This window comes from Camelus ferus, chromosome 10 (assembly GCF_009834535.1).
Source record: "Camelus ferus isolate YT-003-E chromosome 10, BCGSAC_Cfer_1.0, whole genome shotgun sequence".
NCBI classification, from domain to species: domain Eukaryota; kingdom Metazoa; phylum Chordata; class Mammalia; order Artiodactyla; family Camelidae; genus Camelus; species Camelus ferus.
In genome coordinates, this window is record NC_045705.1 from 41,117,855 (window position 1) to 41,139,410 (window position 21,556).

Consider the following 21,556-nt stretch of genomic DNA (forward strand, 5'->3'; position numbering starts at 1 on the left):
CAGAAATCAATGTTCAAAGACAATGGGAAGGTTGATGGAATTACACAAGCAGCTACAGATGTGAGGATGGGACAGCAGGTCTGGGTTTGGGGATTGAAATATCATCCATGCAGAGACAGAATAAGGTGCAACTTAATCGGAAAGACGTTTCCTCCTCACCTTTCACACCAACCAGGATGAACTTTTAGAAGCCAAATGGTTTTAAGTAAAGTGATCATCAGTCACTGAGCTGGAGGGAGTTTAAGATTAACTGGGGATTTCTCCAAAACAAGTTTTCTTTTTCACTTAAAGTTAAAACAAAAACAGTAACAAACCCTGCTATTGCAGATAGATAGCATCCAAAATCACAAGTCCCCTATGAGAGCCCCACACTAAAACACCTTCCTAAATCAAATTTTCATGAGGACAGCAATCAGAAGACCTGACAAGTCACAGAGGGAAATGCTCCTAAAGACTACGGTCAAAGGGAACGCTACAGGTCTATTCTTTTCCACGTGTGAGCACACTGCTGGAGAGAAGCTCGAGAGGCTTATGAGTAATGGAAGAGGATCAATTTTCCCTGGGGGGAAGAGGGCTAGTTTTTAACTAATACTTCTACTATCCTGTTAAATTGATAAAATAAACACATATATATGTCTTATACCTATAAAAATATGCAGCTAAGTACACGAGAAAATAAGATTTAATATCCCTGTGGTTAGTTTTCTATAATCAACACCCGTCTTGGGCAGATAAAACCACAGCCCAGACTGGACTGGCTGGCTGCAGAGAGTGCCAAGGACTGAGCCACGCAACAGCCCTTGACCATCTGGTCCCACCCCTTCCTGGCACCTGCACTAAAGCAGAGGCACACAATGCGCTGGTGAGAAAGTAGCCAGCTCAGAATGTAAATAAGGAAAGAGAAGAAAAGGAAATATACTGCAACAGCCCAATTACTGCTCAAAGAAAGAAGGAAGAGCACAAGAGCGTGAAGAAACAGCAGGATTTAAAGAGCCTGAGAAAGTCACCTGAAATTACAAGGGTTAACCCTTTTACTTATCATTCATGGGAGCAGATTAAAGAACATGTAGAGCTGCTAAGGACTGGAGAATAAGGAATTAAAAAAAGAAAGTAACCCTATTATCATCATAAACTGCAAAATCACCGTATTTTATAAGCCAGCATAAGACAAATTTTAACTTACCATTCCAGTCAAATCCTACTATAAATATGCCATCACTACACACAGAAAACTCAAAACAAAAAAACAGCCTTTAACTCATTTATTTCAAATAACATTATCTATACCAAAATTCCCATAGAGCTAAAAAAAAATTACTATAGCTATCAGTTTGTTCAAATCAAATCGACCTATATATGTCATTTAAACAAAGTAGTTAGTCTCACTAGTCTAATATAGACATAGTCTTTCTTTCTCATTTTATAGGAAAATGAAATACTGAGAAGCAGTGAAAGAGCTACATATAAATTAAAATACTAAAATTTACAAGTAACTGATGATGGCAACTCTCAGTTGAAACTGCTCCATCCCTCCCTGCACTCTAATCAACTTTTTAAAAAAATGCTGAAATGACAAAAAAAATTCTAATGTTACCAAAAATTTGTAACTTCACAGAGGCAGCTGAGCAAAAAGATTTTCTTTTGCTTGTAGTGTGTGTTTAGTATACTAAAGACAAGAGAACAGAAATCATAAGTTAACTTTATAAAAAGGCAAACATACTGAGAATAAAGGAATTTTTAAAAAAAAAAGAATTCCACTGATACACTAAAGATCATAAAATAAAAATGGGGTTACCCCTTCATTCTACCCTGTTCAACACCAAAGAAAGAAAATTTCAGGTTAGAACAAGAAAGTAGCAGTCTCAGAAAGTGAGACTGGTGCAACTGAAAGCTTGTGGGAGAGTAAACGGTTGGGAATTTCAGGATAAACGTCTGACATATTGGCTGTGCTGAAAATTCTTAGAGAAGAAGCAACTTTGCCACATCTTTACATTTGAATTTTCCAGTCACCTAAAAGCCTGGAAACAAGGCTGTAGAGACTCAATTTGTCTTTGTTGAAGAAGAAAAGCCAACATCTTAAGAGAAAAATGGGTATATTTCCTTTGCCTGAGATGAGAGAACACAGTTTTATGGAAAGACGGAAATGAATCTAATCCTGGCTCCTTTGTAAAATGGGGTTTTAGAACATCTAGACCCGATGCCCATAATGGCTATCTTGAGGATTAAAATACGCAGAAAACACCTGGCATATATTAGTCATTCATATATTAGTTCGACCCTATTTACCACGTACAATCAAATGCTCGTCTAGTCTTACATAATAGGTCCAGCTCAAACGTCACTGATCTGTGTTGCGCTTTCTCTTCCACTGTATTATCACCACTCTGTGTTTCTCTTACATGAGTTCTTACTGCACCATCAACCAGTCACTTGTGTTTCCCTAGTAACTCACCTTTAGGTTTCTCAGATATAAGAAACATATGTTCCCTGTCTCTTGTTTAGTAACTAGCAGTGACTATGCATAGCAAAAGCATTCTATAACATGCTAAATTAAAATGCTTTTTGGTAGTTAAAAAAAGCTCTGTATAAAAATGGTCACCAAAGTGGGATATGAGAAGAAAATATTAGAACTTCTCCATTAATTTTTACCCTTTTAAAATTTGTATTTTTACATAAATGTACCTAACAGATTGTTGTAGAATAGAGAAATATAAATACAGTGAGGGTCTGCACTTAAATATTTTCCAGATACTGCTGTGCAATCAAAACATTTAGAAACCACAGCCCTACTCGGTAAGATTTCACAAAGACATCAGCTGTAAAACAGAAAGGTAAGTTGTTTTTGAATAATATTAGAACATAGGCCACTAGTGGTGTATCCGAATCCAGTTGCATAGGATATAAACACAGTGCTGCATTCCAATTTTTTTTTTTTTACTAAAGATAATGCTATTTATTCTCAGCTGCCTCTGTGAAGCATGGCTAAAAGAGAGGACTTTACTGAATAAGGTAGAGGGCCTATTCTGTAGGTTGAACCGAGTGCCTTTGATTACTGCTCCTTGGGTTTATGCTTAACATAACTCCATCTTGGGCTTCTGTCCATCAATAATATCACAAAGTTATGCCAACATTACTTCTGTCAATCTCAAAGCACTACTCATCTTGTCTTAGGGGCACGAGACAATGATCTAAGAGGATTTCTCTTTGAAGATATATTGTTTCTAAACATCTCTGAAACTGGACTACTGCTAAGAGTCTACAATACCTTAAAACTATTAACAGGAGTGATATGTTATTCCAAATGGCATCTGGCAATCTCAATTGACAAAGAATTAAAGAAATCTAAACTGGAGAGAGGGAAAGAGATTACAAGATTTCCTAAACTCACGGGAGGAAACATTATTAACTGATGTAAGCTAACATAAACAACACTCAGAAGTGTTTCGTGCATCAGAAATGTTTCCAAGGGAAAGAGAAGCCTATTTAAAGTTCCATTTGATGGATGAGAATCATGAAGACTGCCTCAGCTTATCTGAATAAAGTGTTCACTGCTAATTCATATTAGATCTTAACTTTCTAACCTAGGAAACCGAAGAAAATTAAAAGCTATGGTTTACGTCAACTGGTATATGAGACAAAATAATAATTAAATATGTCTACAATGCACCACTGATTTTTTATTTACTGAAAACATGGCATTTTGGTTTGGTTTTTAAAAAATGCCTGAACTGTACTTCATACATGGGGTTGAGACCACCTGCTTTTACTTGATTTACCTATTGGGCTTCCACTAAAAATGTCTAAGGAGAGAGTTCTTTAGACTTAGATATTTTCAAAAAAGGTACGCCCCCTCCCCTAAGAAGAGATTAGGCAGCTTCACCACTTCTACGAATGCTGAGCCAATACAGGTGATCCTGGTAACAGTCCTCAAGAATGATGTCTCTGGTTCCTGTAAACAATGTCCACAGTCTACATCCCATGTGAATGATTCAGGCCCTAACGCAGAACATGCTCAGCCAGGCTGCCCCATTCCCACATACCAGTCTCCACCCAAGCCTGAGTCTCTCTCTGTGTTTATATGATGTTGAAAGATAATAAAAATTAAGGTCTCAAAATAATGAACTATGAATTATTTACAATCAAGGTAATTTATAACACATGGGAAGAAATATAAATTGTACTATAATAAATTAAAATTTGGGAATAGGGACACCTTAAGGAATAGAGACAATTTCTGAAAATAGGTCAATCTTGTAAAGTTTTCTTCTAAAAACAAAAAAATAGTCACCAGTAAAAAAAAACCAAAAAACCTCCACATTCCTAAGCCAATTTCAAACATTTTCATTTGGACCTATAAAGTACCCAAGGTAAAATCACCATTTGATAGATAAGGAAACTGAAGCTCAAGAAAGGTACACAGGCAACTTGTTCTGAAACACCTGGTTAGTGAGGAAGCGGGTTGTGAGTCTGTTGAACTGTATCCCCAAAAGGTATGCTGCAGTCCTGTCCCCTATGAATATATTTATGAATGTCACCTTATTTGGAAATAGGTCTTTGCAGCAGTCATCAAGTTACTAGGGTGGGCCCTAATCCAATGAATGATGCTTCTGTAAGAGGGAAATGCCATGAGAAGACAGAGGCACAAGGAGGACACCACGTCAAAGAGGCAGAGACTAACGCTGCAGCTGTAAGCCAAGCAACGACTAGGGCACCAAAAGCTGGAAGAGGCAAGGAAGCATCCTCCTCTGGAGAATTCCGAAGGACCACGGCCCCATCGACACCTTGTTTTCAGACTTCTAGCCTCAAGAACTGTAAGAGATTAAGTTTTTGTTGTTTTAAGCTGTGAAGTTTATGGTGCACTTTGTTACAACAGCCCCAGGACATCAGCAACAGACCTGAAAGCAGATCTGCTGACTCCAAGGCCGGTGCTTTGCTTCTTCTCTAAAATCTGCTATCTCCATTCATCTCAACTCAGCTAGAATTTATGGGCTATATTTAATGTACAGAAAAAAGTTTAAGAGTAGAGAAATAATTTTTTTAAAGGGACCTCTAGTAAATGTTATACAGTCAATACACCTGTGTGCTCTCTATACACACAGTGCTGTATATGGTCACTGACGTTCATCATCAAGATTTTGCAGAATGTCACAATCACCTAAGATTCTACAAATATGTTCCAGTTTTGTTTAAAACAAGAATTAAAGAGTTCTACCTTCTAGAAAAAAAATGTCATCAGCAAAAACCTGGTGAAAAGGGCTGGCTCTACATGTTGTCTTATTAACAATAATGGTCAGCAGATGGGACTCCTCAAACTTTTGTTTTGACTGATTCAGGTATGCCCTGGGGACTACAGAATCATTCTCACCTACAGTACTAAATCACATTTCCTCAGGGGATCTTCTACTAGGCAAAGGTGAATGAGCACAACACACTGCTGAGAAGGCAAAAGGCCTTCTTCACAGAAATTCAGCTGGGCAGATCAGCTGACAGAGTGACACTGCCAACACCCACAATTAACATACCAAGAAAATTAAAAAACAAAAAAACAACCCCCCCCCCCAAAACACTAAGCCTAAAAGCAAAGAGAGCCATTAGTTCTTACACAAGAAGGTCATTAAAAAGGCCATCTTTTTCTAAGAGTTGAATTATTCCGATATCCAAAGTCAACAGTGCCCCCATTTAGATGGGTAAAAAGCATTCACAACAAGCCATTGTTTCCTTTCAGACACTTAACTGATGTCATACTTATTTAAAATTGGTTGATACAAACAAAAACATAGCAGCCATTTTGCATCTTTAGCCATACCCTCCATTAAAAAAAAAAAAAACCCTGAAACTTCAATACCAATCAAAAAAACAACAAAACTTTTAATATGCTTATTTTTAAATACTTTTAGGTTTTTTTGGGGGGGAGGGGTTATATTTGTTTGTTTATGTATTTATTTTTATGGAGGTACTGGGGATGGAACCCAGGACCCTGTGCATGCTAAAGCATGCACTCTACCACTGAGCTATACCCTCTCCCCTTAATATGCCTATTTTTAAGATTAAATCCTCTAATGTAACACTCTATGGTTTTCATATCACTTCTGGGAAAACAGATTTGATACGGGATCAGTCTGAGTTTCTCATATAAGGAAGTGATAAGAACGTAACAAACATAACCCTCCCCGCTTCAAAGATCTTCAACATTTAAACTGTCTGATAAACATTCATTAAAAGAATGTTATTTCACATAAACAGTATCTTTTAAAAGAAAAGAGAAATTAGGTTAACTGTTTTCACGCTTAGTAACGTAACAGCTGCATACTGCAAAGCAGACTGAATTTACAAACTATTGACCAGCAATGAACATTTCAATTTATATAGCAGTAAGTACCAGTAGGAGTTACATAAAGCACAAGTTAAGAGGTGTTAAGAGTACCCATTCTCTCCAAGTTAATAAACAGACACACCAATAACAAGTAATCAAATAGTGTGAGGAAGCACAGAAGAGTAAAAAAGCATTAACCATAGGGATGTAGTATTTCCCACGCAGTCAAATATCTAGAAAGACGTACTCATGTAGAACATTAAAAAAAAAACAAACACTACAATGTTAGGCATGAAACAGAACACAATACCCATCTTTAAGCATCTAACAGTTATGTGAAAATATCTTAGAAAATACAGAGTAAGTGAGCACAAAAAAATGGGAAGAGAACAGAGTAAGGTGCATAGATGTATAGGACGGCATAATTTCAATATTATAGTGTAGTCTATTAAATTAAAGCTATATTGAAGACAAATGTCCTAAAGAACAAAACAAAGTCTGAGCTAACAGCCATCTGGAAGGTATTAGCTACTTTCTCACTAATAGGCACTAACACAGCAATAAGGGTAACCAGATACAATTTAGAACACACAAAACACATTGTTTGGAATACCTCACTAATGGTAATATGACAAATATCTGGAAGGGTTGAGGTACTCTCAGGAATATTAACTTAGTTTAATAGTAAGTAGTCAAGAGACCAGCTACAAGTTATGCCTTTGGTGAATAATGGCTCCCAAAAGAAACACTTCAAGGAGCAGGGAAAGATTTTTCACAATAGCTGTAGAACTGGGATTTGATTAAAAGATTCTATTTTGATGGGATTTCACTTTATATTTGAACTACCACTTACTTTACAATGTACAAAGAGGTACCTCAAAACATTTCTGAAATTGAAAAAAGATTAAAATAACGAGAGGACAATAAAAAGGTAGTTCATTAAGAAAAATTATTTTGGTTTCTGCTACCAATGAATGGACGAAATCAATCCAAAGGACTAGCTAATAATCATTAAAAACTGAAGCATGATAAAATATTTCTTACTTCAAAGATAAATAGTTTAATTTTCAATTATTAAACTATTCAATCATGAAATTAAAGGCATCTTCATTCCTCAGGTGATGGTCATCTAATATTTTAGCTTACCGTAACTATCAGCCAACAAATTAAATCAATTCCGAACACTGCTATAAATGATTACAATGGTTATAAGTAAGTAAAAAGAGATCAATGAGGAATAGTAAGCTACACAATGGAAAAGTTAAGTTTTCAACCAAATCAAATTATTGAGTCAGGTACTGTTTTAGGAACCATGAACACAGAAGTAAACAAGCCACATAAAAGCCTGCCTCTGTGAGGGTTACAATCTGGTCTGGGAGTCTCTCACTAGACTGAATGGATGGATGGATGAATGGATTGAGACAGACAGACAGACAGACCAACAGGTGTCAGGATGTGGTAAGTTCTATAAAGAAAAAGAATGCAGAATAAGGAAAAGAACTTCAGATCTCAGAAGAACTGAAAAGGGACAAGCAATGACTAAGAATGAATAAAGAGTAAATCTACTTAATGACAGACAAAGGCGTTCTGGAAAAGACAAACAGCAGCAGAATACTGGATATTTACTGAGAATTGTAGAGACATGGGAACTGAAGAACCTGAATATTCTGTTTACTCATTATTATTCCTTTAAAGAGGGAGACTTTGCGAGGCAGTTTATTTTTAAGACAGAAAGTTGAGGGAATGCCTTACATGTTCAGTTATATTTAGATTCACCTCCTTAGATTTTTATGTATGCTGCTAAGGTGCCACAAACAACTGCCTACAGAAGTTTACTCAAATATCTACATAACAGGTTAAATTAGAAAGACAAGAAAGGTTCCAGTCTAGAAGAAGGAAAGGGTGGAACTAATAGTAACAGAAGAACAATTAGTGGGACTTTGTGACAAGACCTATGGAAAACAAAGGGGGAAAAGGAATTAAAAGTAATATTAAAAGATTTAAGATTCTCACTTTCAACTGATTCAAAGAGCTGTGTAAGGTGGAGACAAAAACCTCTTTGAGTCACTTCACTGCCACCTGATTTTCTTTTCCTAGTTATCAATTTGCTTCCTTCATATGCTTTTCTCAATCAATAATAGTAGAATTAAGTACTTGCTGCAAATTTGATTTCTCAATATAAACGTATTACCCTAATACTCTCATTCTCTTCTCTTCTGGAATATAGTAATTAGAAAAGGGTATTTCTGTCACTGTTTCATTTCACACACATGGAAATTCTTATACCTTTTTGGAATTTCACTGAAAGTTACAAAGACAACAAGATATAAAACCTGTGTTAAGAACAGAGGCTGGGGACCAGTAATTTTTTTAAAGGGAGATTTTTTACTAAGTTTTGTTTACGGTATTAAAAAACACCCCTCATATAAAATGTTTCAAGGTTAAAAGTATTATCCAGAACTAGAGGACGCTCTTGACAACTACAGTAGTTATACCTTGAATATGTACATGTAGTTTATAATCCAATATATTGGAAACCAAGGACTTAGCAGAGTGGTTCACTGCTGACAAAAGGAAGACAGTAGTACTACAGTGGCCATTCAGGCTGAGTCTCATCAGCAGAGAGGCAGTGTGTCACGAATGAGCACTGGCCAGGAATCAAGGATTTCTGCAGCTAAGTTGCATTTCACCACTAAGTTGAAGAACATTTCCAAGTCTCAATTTTCATTATCTATAAACCAGGATATTAGTAGGCGCATCTACTTTAAAAATTATTTTGAGAATAAGGTGAAATAATCTATGTGAAAATGCTTAGAAACTGTCAGGCAGCATTCAAGCTTAAGGTAACTGTATCTTCTGTTTCTGAGACAGGAGCTTGCAAGACAAGACCCGGACTAGGTACAAGGTTCAGCCATACATGACGGAAAAAACTTCTGTAGTCACTGGTTCCTGGTAAATTTGCAGCCCTAAAATATAGCTTTTATTTCTGAGTACATTTAAGTTCCTACCGCTTGGTCTCTTACAGCATAAAACCAAAGTAATTTTTAAAAATAAACAACATGTATCTGAAGTTAAAAATATGAATAACAAAGAAAAAACTAAAGAACATCAGGAAGACATATAAACTAAAGAAAACATCTACATCAAAAGTTAGAGGATGAAATCAACATCTTCCAAAGGATTATCAAAATATGTTTATCAAGTTATGCCAGTATTCAGAACTACTGCTGGTAAAAGAGGAGAAATAAAACTATAAATAAATACCTGTAATACAACTTATAAAAACAAATGCATAAAAAAGTAACAACTGTACCAGTTTCCTCAACTCCCAGCTGTCTTCATTGTAAACACTTAACCAATTAAGGAACAGGAAGAAAAGGTCACTTTATGAACAAGGGGGGAAAAAAAGAGGCATCTGGGAAAACACATGAACTTCAAAGAACAGGAATTTTATCTCTTAATCAGAATTAAATTCACTACCCACTCCCAGTTACTGGCACTCCCTGAGATGCCAATTTATTAAATGAGTTCAATCCTCAAAAAGGCTGAAAAATGAACGGTGTCTCACTTGTCTACATGATTCATATAGACTACGTTCAACTGGATCAATACAAACTAATTTTGGCAATGGAACACTATATGCACTGGCAAGTGTAATACTGCATGCATTCAAGTGGAAAAGGAATAACAAGTCCATTACTAAATGCTCACATGAATGTTTTCAAATAGCATTAAACACATAAAGAAACCAATCAGTCGGCATCGGAAGCAATGTAAGAAATGGAGGCTTACTTTAACAACTGCATGTCATTATTTCTAACTGTTAAATGATACAAGTAGAGACACAGACATAGAAGGATAAGCCATCTTACCACTTTACAAGGTTCTCATCCCACAGTATGCCACCAGAGAAGTAAATAACAGAAATTCCATTATTTCCTCTCCTAACCAAAATGGGGAGAAGCTTCTTTAAAAAAAAAAAAATTCAGATTCCCCTAATTCTAATGATCATGAGATGAAAAAAAAAAAAGAGTGATTATTTAGGGTGAATCTGCCTGAACTGGAAGAAAACCTTAGAAACATCTGAAGCGGAAAGTCTTTCCTGTGAAGCAATTAGGTCAGCATGGCATTTCAAGTTTTTTTGCCCTTTTGAGGGGTTTGTATTTAAATACAATCTTTAGTGGCAGGAAGTTATCTAATGAAAAAATATCATTCACAACTTTTGAAGACTTGTCAGGTTCCACAAACATCTCAAAGGCAACACTTTTATTACAGTACCATTTAAGCCAAGGCACTGAGTTCTGAATTCTAAGGTCTACAAAGGAAAGCATGTCAGAATCATAGAAAGAAGGTTCCTTAACCTCAGAAAAACCATCCTCTGGACCCACGAACTATAAATTATCAAGAATTTTCCAACTTTAATACTTGTAACCTGTTTATCCTTCCCTTCCAAATAATCAGTATTCTTAAAAAATTTTAGATGAGAAACATACATGAAGTAAATGATATCCACCATGATGGGAAAAAAATGCTAATAAACTGCTTCTCAAGTTGTATAAAAGGATTTTTTAGTATTATATTCCTTTCACATCAAGCTTTATTAAAACAGTTAACATGTAGCACGTTAATTAGTACCTGTGCTCCTGATACAGGGCCAAAAGGGTTTGGTGGTCTCATGACAGGCTGGCTATATATTAAGGTTGGTTGTGTCATGACAGGTACACTTCCCATTTGAGGAGGCTTAAAAAACAAAACAAAAAACACATATATATCAAGTTAAAGGATGTCGACTCACATTTTCTTTATTATAGGTAAACAAGATGGGTAACAGGGATGAACAGTACTAGTATTTTTGCATTAATTCAAAGGGGAAATTCCTGTAAATGTATACAAGACTGACAGATACATATTTTTAAGAGTAGTTTTTGGTATGGGAAGTCTTTTATGTGCTCACTTTTTAAAGTTTGCAAAAAAGCCTAACTTTTTCTATATGAGTTGCAAAATCAAATCTTACTACAGTAAACAAAAAAGAATTTAGACCAAAAAATTTCCAAATTTGCCAGTTTTAGACAGAGGGAAACCTGAAACTATAAAATGGAGAATACATTTCAAAGTAAACTGCCTTTGTATGTCAAATTAAGTTTCTACTTCATTCTGCAAGTGAGCACAAGTGAAAACAGCTGACTCTTTAAAGAAATTTACTCTCTATGGTTCTTTCATTTTATTTCCAACATTTTTAGGGAAAACCAAGAAGTTTAAATTACACACAAAGAGATTAGTTCACTTTTGAATAATCGAAAATAAATCTCAACCAACCCTCTCTTTCTTTAAAAAGTACCACTCCATAAAATTAATATAGTAAGTGACAAAACAGACTACACACAGACCACCATACTAGTCTGGTTACAATGCAATATTCTAAAACCTTATCTTTCTATAAGCTCTATTTAATCTTTTAAGTAGACTACTATTTGCAAGGAGAGATTCATTTTAACTTTATGAGTTTTGTGCAGACTCCTTTTTTCTGTAATGACTGGGAATCCAAAAACTGTAAAACTTCTTCATATGCAGAAAAGAGCTACCTCCATTAATGATGTAAATAAAGACGTAGCACAAGCAGCCACAGTAGCAATACCAACGGATGACGCTTCCTCCTACAAGCAACAGTCCCTCAAAATCTACAGTGGGCTGAAGCCAATACTATCATTTCATATCTACTGAGTCTATATATTAAGAGAGTTGGGAGAGTAAGGGCAGTCTAGTATGTGGGCTGTGGGCAGCTTAAAGGTTAAAGAATTGTTTCTGTGATATACCAATCATGTCATAGGAAAATATCTTTGGCCTTTACTAGACTAAATTTACCCCCTACACAATTCAAGGAATGTTAACCCCCACCCCTCCCCATAATATTAAGGTTGTGAGACCTCAATGGTATTAATGTAAGGTCACAGCAACGAAGACATGAATGTTTAAGTGAGTTCTTAATGAAATATAAAACGCCTAGCAAAATTATAAGGGAAAAAGGAGCCAAGTAGTACAGTGAACATTAATAAATAGTATTAGTTAAAAATAATATCTGTTGTATAAAGACTGTTCTAGAAATACTTATGAAACCAATACTATGGTACAAGGTTCTGCGTTAGACACTTAACGGTATATGGCACTAAGTTCTTTTCTCAGTTACATCTGTAAATAAATGGATGTTAAATGTGAATCAACATAGTTTCAAAAACCTGTGTTGGGAAAAAATACTTACGATTCCATATCCTATCATGCCTGTTGGTGTAGTAGCAGGATAGGCCATTACAGGGGGTGCCTGACATGGTGAAAGAAAAAATAAACAAGGAAGTATAACTCACGTATGTCAACTGAGTTCAAGGAATTAATAGCTGTAGTTCCACTAGAAAGAATTGCTAAGACAGCTGTGATTAAATGTGACATTTGTGATCATTAATAATTGTGTCAATTAAAGCTCAATGAAATAAAGTGTCTTCAAGTTAGCACAAAAGCAGAATTAGTAGAAAGAAAAAATACCATTTAAACTTAGATACAACAGCGATCTAAGATTTCAAGATGCTTTTACAGCTTTAAAAATATTGATTTTAAAAAATATTCAAAGTTCCAAAATTTAAAGTCTATCACTATCATAAAAAAAAAAAGTATGCCCAGAAAAAGCAGTATTACTAAATGTTTTCCTAGGTACTTCACTGAAAAAAATTTTTTTGTTGTTTTTTTGGGGGGAGACAATTAGGTTTATTTTTATTTACTTATTTAATGGAGGTACTAGGGAGCAAACCCAGGACCTCGTGCATCTAAGCAGGCACTCTACCATTGAGCTATATACCCTCCCTGCCCAGGTACCTCATCATTTTTTGAGAAAAGAAAAAAATTTAAAGATCTCAAATCAATTAATAATTTGATCTTCCAAAAATCAGTTTCTATGGACCTCATTCACTCTTTTCAAAGAATCCCAAAGATTTCAAACCACTATGGAATATGACTATTTCTAAGAAGTACAGGTACTTACATAGAGTATGTATATTAGCATTCCCTCTAACTTATTCCATAAATTATTTAAACTACCTTCTGTAATGCACCAATTCAGAGGAGCAATGCATTTTTAAGTCCATTTATGCTTTAATGTCTAAAAGAGCCATCTACCACTAAGATGTTTAAGGGCCCCTACTCCTCCCATTTTAACTCAATGCTTTAAAATATACAATCTCAGCACAGAATCATTTTAGATATATTTGCTGTCTTAACAACATTCCCTATGTGTGTTATAATAAAAACTGAAACTGAATACAGGTGAAAGACCAATAACACTGCTAAATTATATAAAAAAAATTATATGGCAATTTGAACATACACATGAAGAAGTTAAATGAAGCATAACTAAAGTGAATAGTTAAAGGTTTAGTATTTGGGTGAGCATGTAGGACTTATTGGTCTCTCCCTACTTAAAAACCAAGAGCTGAGACAGCAGTAGACAAACTGCCAAGTACAGCAGAAGCCTGTAAGATTTCATGCAATTGTTATTTTCAACATTACCACAATCAACATTTATTTCCCTCCATTCAGAAGTCATCAAGTGCATAGTGGCAGCACAGACACAGACACCCAGCCATCTGGCAGCAAATGGCAGAATATTAAGCAAGAAAAAAAATTTGTATTTCCCATGCCACCATCAGAATCAATTCTGCAACACACCCATGAAATCAGTAGATGCTAAGAAGAATTTTTGACACATTGAAAATCTGAATGTGAAAACAAGTAATAGCTGGAAGGTTATGAGATTCTGCTACAGCAGTGGTTAATAGCATGCTAATTTATTGCAAAAAAGGCTAGTTTTTGGTCACTTACGTATTGTGGAAAATGCATGCCATTCTGTTTTTCCCAGGGAGAACAATTACATAATGCAATAACACTGGATTAGAACAAGTACTTACACAACAGAAAATACATAGAGAGCATTTTAGTTCACATGTACATTTATTAACTATCTAAAATTCCTTGTATTTCCAGTATCTAATGGAAGAACATCTATACAAAAACACTATCAAGGTTGACAAGGGGAATTTAGTCTTTGGCATCATCACCTTATTTACATAATAGTTTACTGATTACAAGTGTCATTAAAACATAAAATCTATCAGTAGCATCAACAGTGCAAAATGCAGTGCATCCTATAAACATAGTTGCACTGTATAATGTCTACCACAGAAAAAAATGCAAGCAGTAATGAAAAGAGTTGGTAGTATAACATCATTGTATATTTTACACCAGTGAATTTGTTTTAAATTTTAAAAATATCTTAAAACCTTGACAGTGTTTAAGGATTAATAAAATGGTTAGAAATGTAAAGAAATGTCATAAGCAGCAGTTTATCTAAATAATGAATCACATCACCAGCCCTAAATGTTAGTCACTAAAAAGAACCTCTGTAAAACACATACATACAAATGTTTTAACAAAATCCTTAAGAGATGATACACATTACCATATACAACACAGCACCATACATATTGCTTCTTACCAACAAATTTAGATGCCTATTACATTCCAGTTGTCAATCTTAAATCAAGTGCTATCCACAAACTTCTAATATTTCATATTTCATGTAAGTTAACACTAATTTAATAGAAAATCAGAAAATATTCATTGTATTTTCATATCATCACTTGGATTTATATCATTCCTCATGTATTATCAATGTATAATTCATACCTAGGCTCTAAAGTCCACTAACCAAACCTCCTGCCATTCCTAGTCAGAGAGGTGTGTTAAAGCAGGAAAAACACTGGATTCAGAGTCAGAAGGGATGGGTTTCAATTTAAATCTGCTTTCTAGTTGCTCTGGACTTGAAAAAAAAAATCACAACTTTATCCTTACAACTGGGACAATACCTGCTCAAACTCCCCCAAGAATGCACTATTTACAGACTCAAGATAGTATGTATGTACGTGTGTGTGTAAAAACCTAAACTATTTAAATGCAGGGTTTAAATACTGGTGATGGTAGTGACCATTACCAGAACAGAGAAAAAGTACTATCTTAAAAACCTGGCTATATTTCATTATTATTTTCTATTAATGAAGACTGAAACTAATGAAACTCTTAAGCTAATGTATTGCAAAATTTTAATAGCACATTCTTTTTAGCTCAGCCCTATTAATCTTGACACATGATTAACCCAAGGAAAATAGCAAAACAGCACAGCACAGTGCTCTGGAAGAGATTTAATAACAAAAAGTGGCATAACAAGGATAATGGGGGTCTCTAACAACAGGAAGTAACTTGTAATCAAAATGCTGCTTATAGTACACTGTTGCAAGAAGGCATCTTTCAAATTTTCCTACAAGAAGAAACTGGATTTCTCTGACCCAGGGAGATTTATAGGATTGGTAAAACAGCAGCTGACCAAGGACAGGGGCACTGCCACAAAGCTACTCTGGGACAACCACATCTTATAGTAATTAAAACCATTAGAACTTCTTCAGTACTAGATACTAACTCATTAATTATCGTATATAATTAATTTTCATTATTCGTGAATTCTGTATTTGCAAATCTGCTACTCACTAAAATTTACTTGTAATCCTAAAATCTATACTTGTGCTGCTTTTGAGATCATCCATAGACGTATGCAGTATAGTGAAAAATTTGTCATCCAATGCACTTATTCCCAGCTGAGGTCAAACAAGGTGGAGCCCTGCCTTATTTCAGCTCTGACATGAAGATATCAGAGGATGGAGAAAGTAGGGAACAGTGCAGCATACTGCAAGAAGCTCTGGCTCTGGGGCCAGATGGATAGGGCCAGCATCTCAACTCAGGCATCCTTTAGTGGGGCAGCTCAGGCAAGGTCACCTAACACTTCTGAACCTCATTTTCTCTTTCGTAGAAGTTTAAACACACATACACACACAATCTACTAGAATGAGTTTTTTTTTTAGTATTTAAGATTATAACCTATGTGAGATATGTGAGTGCATTCATACACACGCACCCACACACACACACAGAACTGGTCTGCCTTATTTGCTGCACTCATGTTCTTAAAGTCACCAGAACACTGAATTAGTGAACACTGAGCCATTGTCAGGGGGGGAGAAATGTGCATGCATGTGTATGAACCTAGCAATGGTTCAGTGTTAGGGTGACTTTAAGGACCTAACTGCAGCAAATAAGGAGAATTAACTATATAAATTATATGAAAATATTAACAAAAGCCAAGCAAGCATAGTTTCTTTACCAGTGGTGAGATCAGAAAATAATTAAAGACTATACTCTAGATAAATAAATAATAGATTTCAAACCAGCAGAGAAAAACAGTGATTAAGAATATAAGCTCTGAGGCAAGCCTGCCTGGGTTCTAAAAACCCACCCCAATTTCTGTGATCTGGGCTTTTACTTAATAACCGTGTTTCCATTTCCTCATCTGTAATATTAGGATAATAATAGTTACTACCATGTTAGGTTAAGTTGAGGATTATATAAAACAAAACCACATATTTGTTAGAATGATGCCTGGCACAAAGTAACCTTTAAATAAATGTTAGCTACTAAAATGTACCTGGCAAATATAGCCAACTAAGCTTCCTTTAAAAGAAACACAAATTATTTATATTTTGCAAACTTGGTAACAATCTTTCCACTTATGCCTCTCACTACTTTAAAACCATTTTCATGTTACACATTTACATAAATTATTCATGTTAGTATACATCATGAGCTCTTCTGACTCACCATTGTTGCAGCATTCCAAGCAGTTGTTGGTGCAACCTTTGGTTGCCAGTTAGATCCTCCAGTTAGCTTCTTTTCACCTGGCTGACTCCAATTTACATCACTTTAAATAAATATAAGTGAGAATATTAAATGTCTGCAATTATAAAGATTCTTTACTATGTATTTAGATTGAACAAAGCGTTTAAGATGCAGACGACATCCTACATATGCTCTGCAGGTGAAAGCCAAATCAACCTCTCAACAGCACACGGGGAAGAACACAAAATAAAACACTCACTTCTTAGTGGTTCCATTTCCAATGCCAAGATCTGAGACAGGAGAAAAGGAAAGCATTTTAAAACTAGATTCATTTTTATAAAACAACTTATTGTAAAGAAGATTAAAGGATCCAAAGAATACTCACTGCCCACAAGGTTGGCTAAGGATGAATCCAAGTCATCAGATACTAACTTGTTGGGAGGGAGTTTGGCAACAGGAAGACTCTGGTTCTGAGAGGCCACTGTTGGTTTTAGAAGTCCACCTAGTTCATCAAAGCCTTAAAGTTACAAACAGACGAAATAGGATTTGTAAGGAACTTTTATGGTGCTAAGCTTTCTAAAGGAGGTATCTGTCCTTTCTCTTTGTTTGTTTATTGGAAAAGTCCTCCAAGAAAATGGGTACTAATAAATGCTCTTAAGTAGAAAAAGGAGAAAAAGACCATTTCAAAGTAAACCAACTGAGAAGGCTGTATGTGCTTTGGAAGAAATCATTTATCTTATGTCATTACAAAATTATATTAAGGTTAAAGAGGATGAAAGAAGCATTCAAGTAAACTATTCTCATTCCACAATTGTGAAAGAGAAGGGAATGGAATTAATTCTCCCTCTCAGCTGATAAAATCTGCTGAAGACTCACTTATACTTGAAGCAATGTATGTAAAAATACATCTCTGTATTTTTTGGAAATCTTGGGAAAAAAGTTTCTTTTAAGAAATAGTATTTTATAAATCTTTTTATACTCTTCAAAGTGGAGAATGTAAAGTATATATAAAACAATATATTAGAAGCAAGTGAAAATGAACCATCAGATTACCTCTTTTCTTCTAAAAATAGCTAGCCTAAATTATACCTAAGAAGTAGCTAAACTACACTCCAATTGCATAAAACCATCTAGTAAACTAGGACACTACTTAAAAATCAAATCAAATCAAATCAAATCCCTTCAGGTTCCTTCTTTACCAAAAGGTAGAAGGCAAAACAAGCCCAATCAACCAAACCACCAACGAACTCAATAGCACAACCTAGGAATACTACAGAATTTGAAAAAGCAAGTCACCAAAAATGGTGGTTTATAAAATATGAACAATTGCTTTCTATTTCCCTCTTCCTTTTTCCCAGCAAGACAAACTCAAGAGGAAAAAATCAAATGCATCAAAAAATATAAACCTACTAGGGCACAGAAAAAAAATAAATACTTAGTTGATGCATATTCTTTATAAGTTTGTTTCTTACCTTTGGGATAATAATCAACTATATATTAGAAAACTAAGAATACCTCAGTATATTTCTTTAAATGGCTTGAATTTAATTACTATACTTATCTCTCTATGATTAAGAACATAATTTAGTACCAACTTTATAGGAACTCTTAATCTTTACAAACTTCAAATTAACAAGATATTAAATGGAAACCTGGCTCTACAGATTCATAAAGTTCTTTTAAGACAAATGAACAAGCATACTATAAAAATCATCCTTAAAACAATAAAAAGCCACTGCACCACAGCTCTGATATTTAACATATTCTAGCTGTTTACTACATGAACTATCTCAACAAATCAAGGTACCACAGGTCATATTCTCCTAGTTTAAAAAAAAAGCCAATTTCATTTCAGTAAAGGTAAAAATTGTAATACTAAAAGGTAAAACATTCTACAACAAGTGACTAGCAAAATCTCTTTTTTTCTCTCCTATTTAATAGCTCTGAGAAAAACAAAATCTTCTCAGATTCAAAATTGCCACTAAGAAAAGAGCAAAGATTAATAGCCCCTTGAAGTTTTTCATCCAGTGGTTGGGGGAAGGATCACTTTTTTGGCTACCCTAATTTCATCTATTTACACATGTTAAAAGGACCACTATCTGGCCTTATACAGACTCTAAATAAGAACAGTATAGTAATGTTAATAAAGCATTTTTTTCTTACCCCCAGAATCTACAATAACGTTGGTAGATTTATTTCCAAACACAGATTCAAAGTCAACGTTAAGGCCAGCTGAAGGATGTGGCTGTGCAACTGGAGAAGGAGTAAATCCTAAGAAAAACCAAAATGGAAAAAAGCTCAATTCTTTAATATTCAACATTTATAGTTCTTTAATAATGATGACAATAGAATGGAAAAAGCAGTAAATTCCCACAACAAAAAAAAAGCCAACCCTTCAAGCAAAATATTTCCTACACTACATCTTATTGTGGTAATTACATTTTTCAAAATAAAATCATCCCATTGACAAATACAACTAACAAAAGAGTTAGTGAAGTTGAACTACTAGTTTGTTTCATTACAGAAATAAAATCTTTGCTTATTTTTTACCTTAATTTTGTATGCTGATCATCTTTAAAAAACTAAACACATCTAAAATTCTAGGATTTTGCATGAAGTCAAAATTTAATTTAAGGGATCACTTGGTAGTAAGTGTTTTATGGTGCTTAAAAAAAAAAAAAAAAGAATCTACTGAGTAACCCCAAGAGACTTTCTCCCTCTACTTACTCACCTTCTCTATTTCTCCCTTCTTCCTTCAACGGTTAACCAAAAGCTTTATGGTTTAAGTTCATTTGAGAAGTGAAAAAATTCTGAAAGTTACAACCCACTAATCCTTGTGTCCCTTTGTGTCCAAATGTTTTTCAAATATAAAAGAAAGAAAGAAAAAAAGACCGTTTTCAACTCCCAAACACCCTCTAACTTCAACTACTTCCAGAAGTGGAACTGACAACTATACCGTCGAATGTGCTACTTCACCTAGCTACTCTGAAACACCAGAACATAAACAGGAAAACTTATTCTTTCCTGTCCATGTTACACTGCTCATGTTGCTGAAAGCAGACTAGGCTGAGGTAACACATGTAAGATTTTCAATTGTGTGAGGCTGTATTTTTGTGAGGTGAGGTTCTGAACGTCTAGAGGCTGATGAGAATTAAAATCATCTAAAACTATTAGGGCTGTCACACGACTTGGGGAGCTTTCAATCACTGAGTATATATCCAAGGAGAGAACAGTCTAACAAGGATCACAATGAAGGAATTCTTTCACTTTGTGGAAGGCTGTAATGCTCCTAAATTCTCTTCCATCTCTAAATTCTATAAAGTCAGAATGTTAAAAATAAAAAAAGTCTGGCATTAGGAAATTAACTTTATCATTAGGAAGAAGGTAAACTTTTGAGCCCTAAACATAGGTTCACTCTCTTCCCGTCCCAACTTTCTGCTAAAGTACATTCAGTAAGAATCTCACTTTGAACTCTTAATGTACACCACCAGGATATAAAGAAGTACAGTGATGCTGTACTAAAAAGACTGATCTTAAAGAAAACTGTAAAAAGTAGGACAAGATTTGGTGAGAAGTCCAAGAAGGTCCTCAAAGAGACAGAAACCAGAAAGCAATGACTTATTATTAACAATGACTCAACACAAGCTGGTGTACATCAATGATACTACTTTAAAAGTAGCATTTTACATCATAATATGAATATGCTATAGGGCACAAAATTTTAAGACTGCAGAAGTTTGACCCTATTCCATAATTACTTAAGTTTTAAAATACTCAACTCAAACACACTAGCCATACAATGAGAATACAAACACTATCAAAATATAAAATAATTTAGTATATGAATCTGAGCAATCATCAAAAGGTTCCTAGAATTCTAGAGACATATAAATTTGACAGCACTTTAAACTGTACAAGCTGCTTAAGAAATATACCATGGCCTTACCAGTTCCTCTTATAACACCTTACAAAAAGAATAAACATATCTACTCAAGAAAGACAAAAATCTGTCATGCTTAATTATATACCCATGCTATACCACCACAGTGTAAGAAGCATACATATTTTTCTTTAAATCATCCTTAAACAGTATCTTAGCTATGATATCGCTCAACTTAAGAAAATACAGGAAAAAATAATTTACAACTAGGACAGTATACCAAATTTCTATTTTTCCCTGCTATTTTGTCCCAGGTATCTTGTCCCAAATTCTTTCTAGAATTTGGTTGATATCAGGGATGAGCCTATCCTTTATAATAATACAAAAACAATTTCATTACTTTCTGTAAAGAGAGGCGCCATTTCCTGAGGTCCCTAGGAGCACCAATCTGTGCAATTACAATATTACTGCCTAAAAATATAAAAGGTTTGAAAAGATACAATGTAATCTAGAGCTAGTACCTCAAATGTTAAAAGCTTCCACCTAATAGACCAAAAAAGTGAAAGGGAAAATTTTAATAAATTATGACGGTTGATTAG

At 34.7% G+C, this 21,556-nt stretch overlaps 1 protein-coding gene across 10 annotated transcripts in view; it reads right to left on the minus strand.

The window, feature by feature from the left end:
* The window catches only part of PICALM (phosphatidylinositol binding clathrin assembly protein), a 94,829-nt gene that overhangs the window by 4,393 nt on the left and 68,880 nt on the right, over positions 1-21,556 (minus strand). For 4 of the 10 annotated variants that reach the window (XM_032488816.1, XM_032488820.1, XM_032488819.1 and 1 more), the window contains 7 exons: positions 19,241-19,348; positions 17,463-17,594; positions 17,337-17,367; positions 17,060-17,159; positions 14,177-14,200; positions 12,570-12,629; positions 10,949-11,053 (listed from right to left, as the gene is read on the minus strand). In XM_032488816.1, coding sequence (XP_032344707.1) covers positions 10,949-11,053; positions 12,570-12,629; positions 14,177-14,200; positions 17,060-17,159; positions 17,337-17,367; positions 17,463-17,594; positions 19,241-19,348 — 560 coding nt within the window. The remainder of the gene's footprint in view (positions 1-10,948; positions 11,054-12,569; positions 12,630-14,176; positions 14,201-17,059; positions 17,160-17,336; positions 17,368-17,462; positions 17,595-19,240; positions 19,349-21,556) is intronic. The other 6 variants (XM_032488817.1, XM_032488821.1, XM_032488826.1 and 3 more) reach the window with 3 other exon arrangements.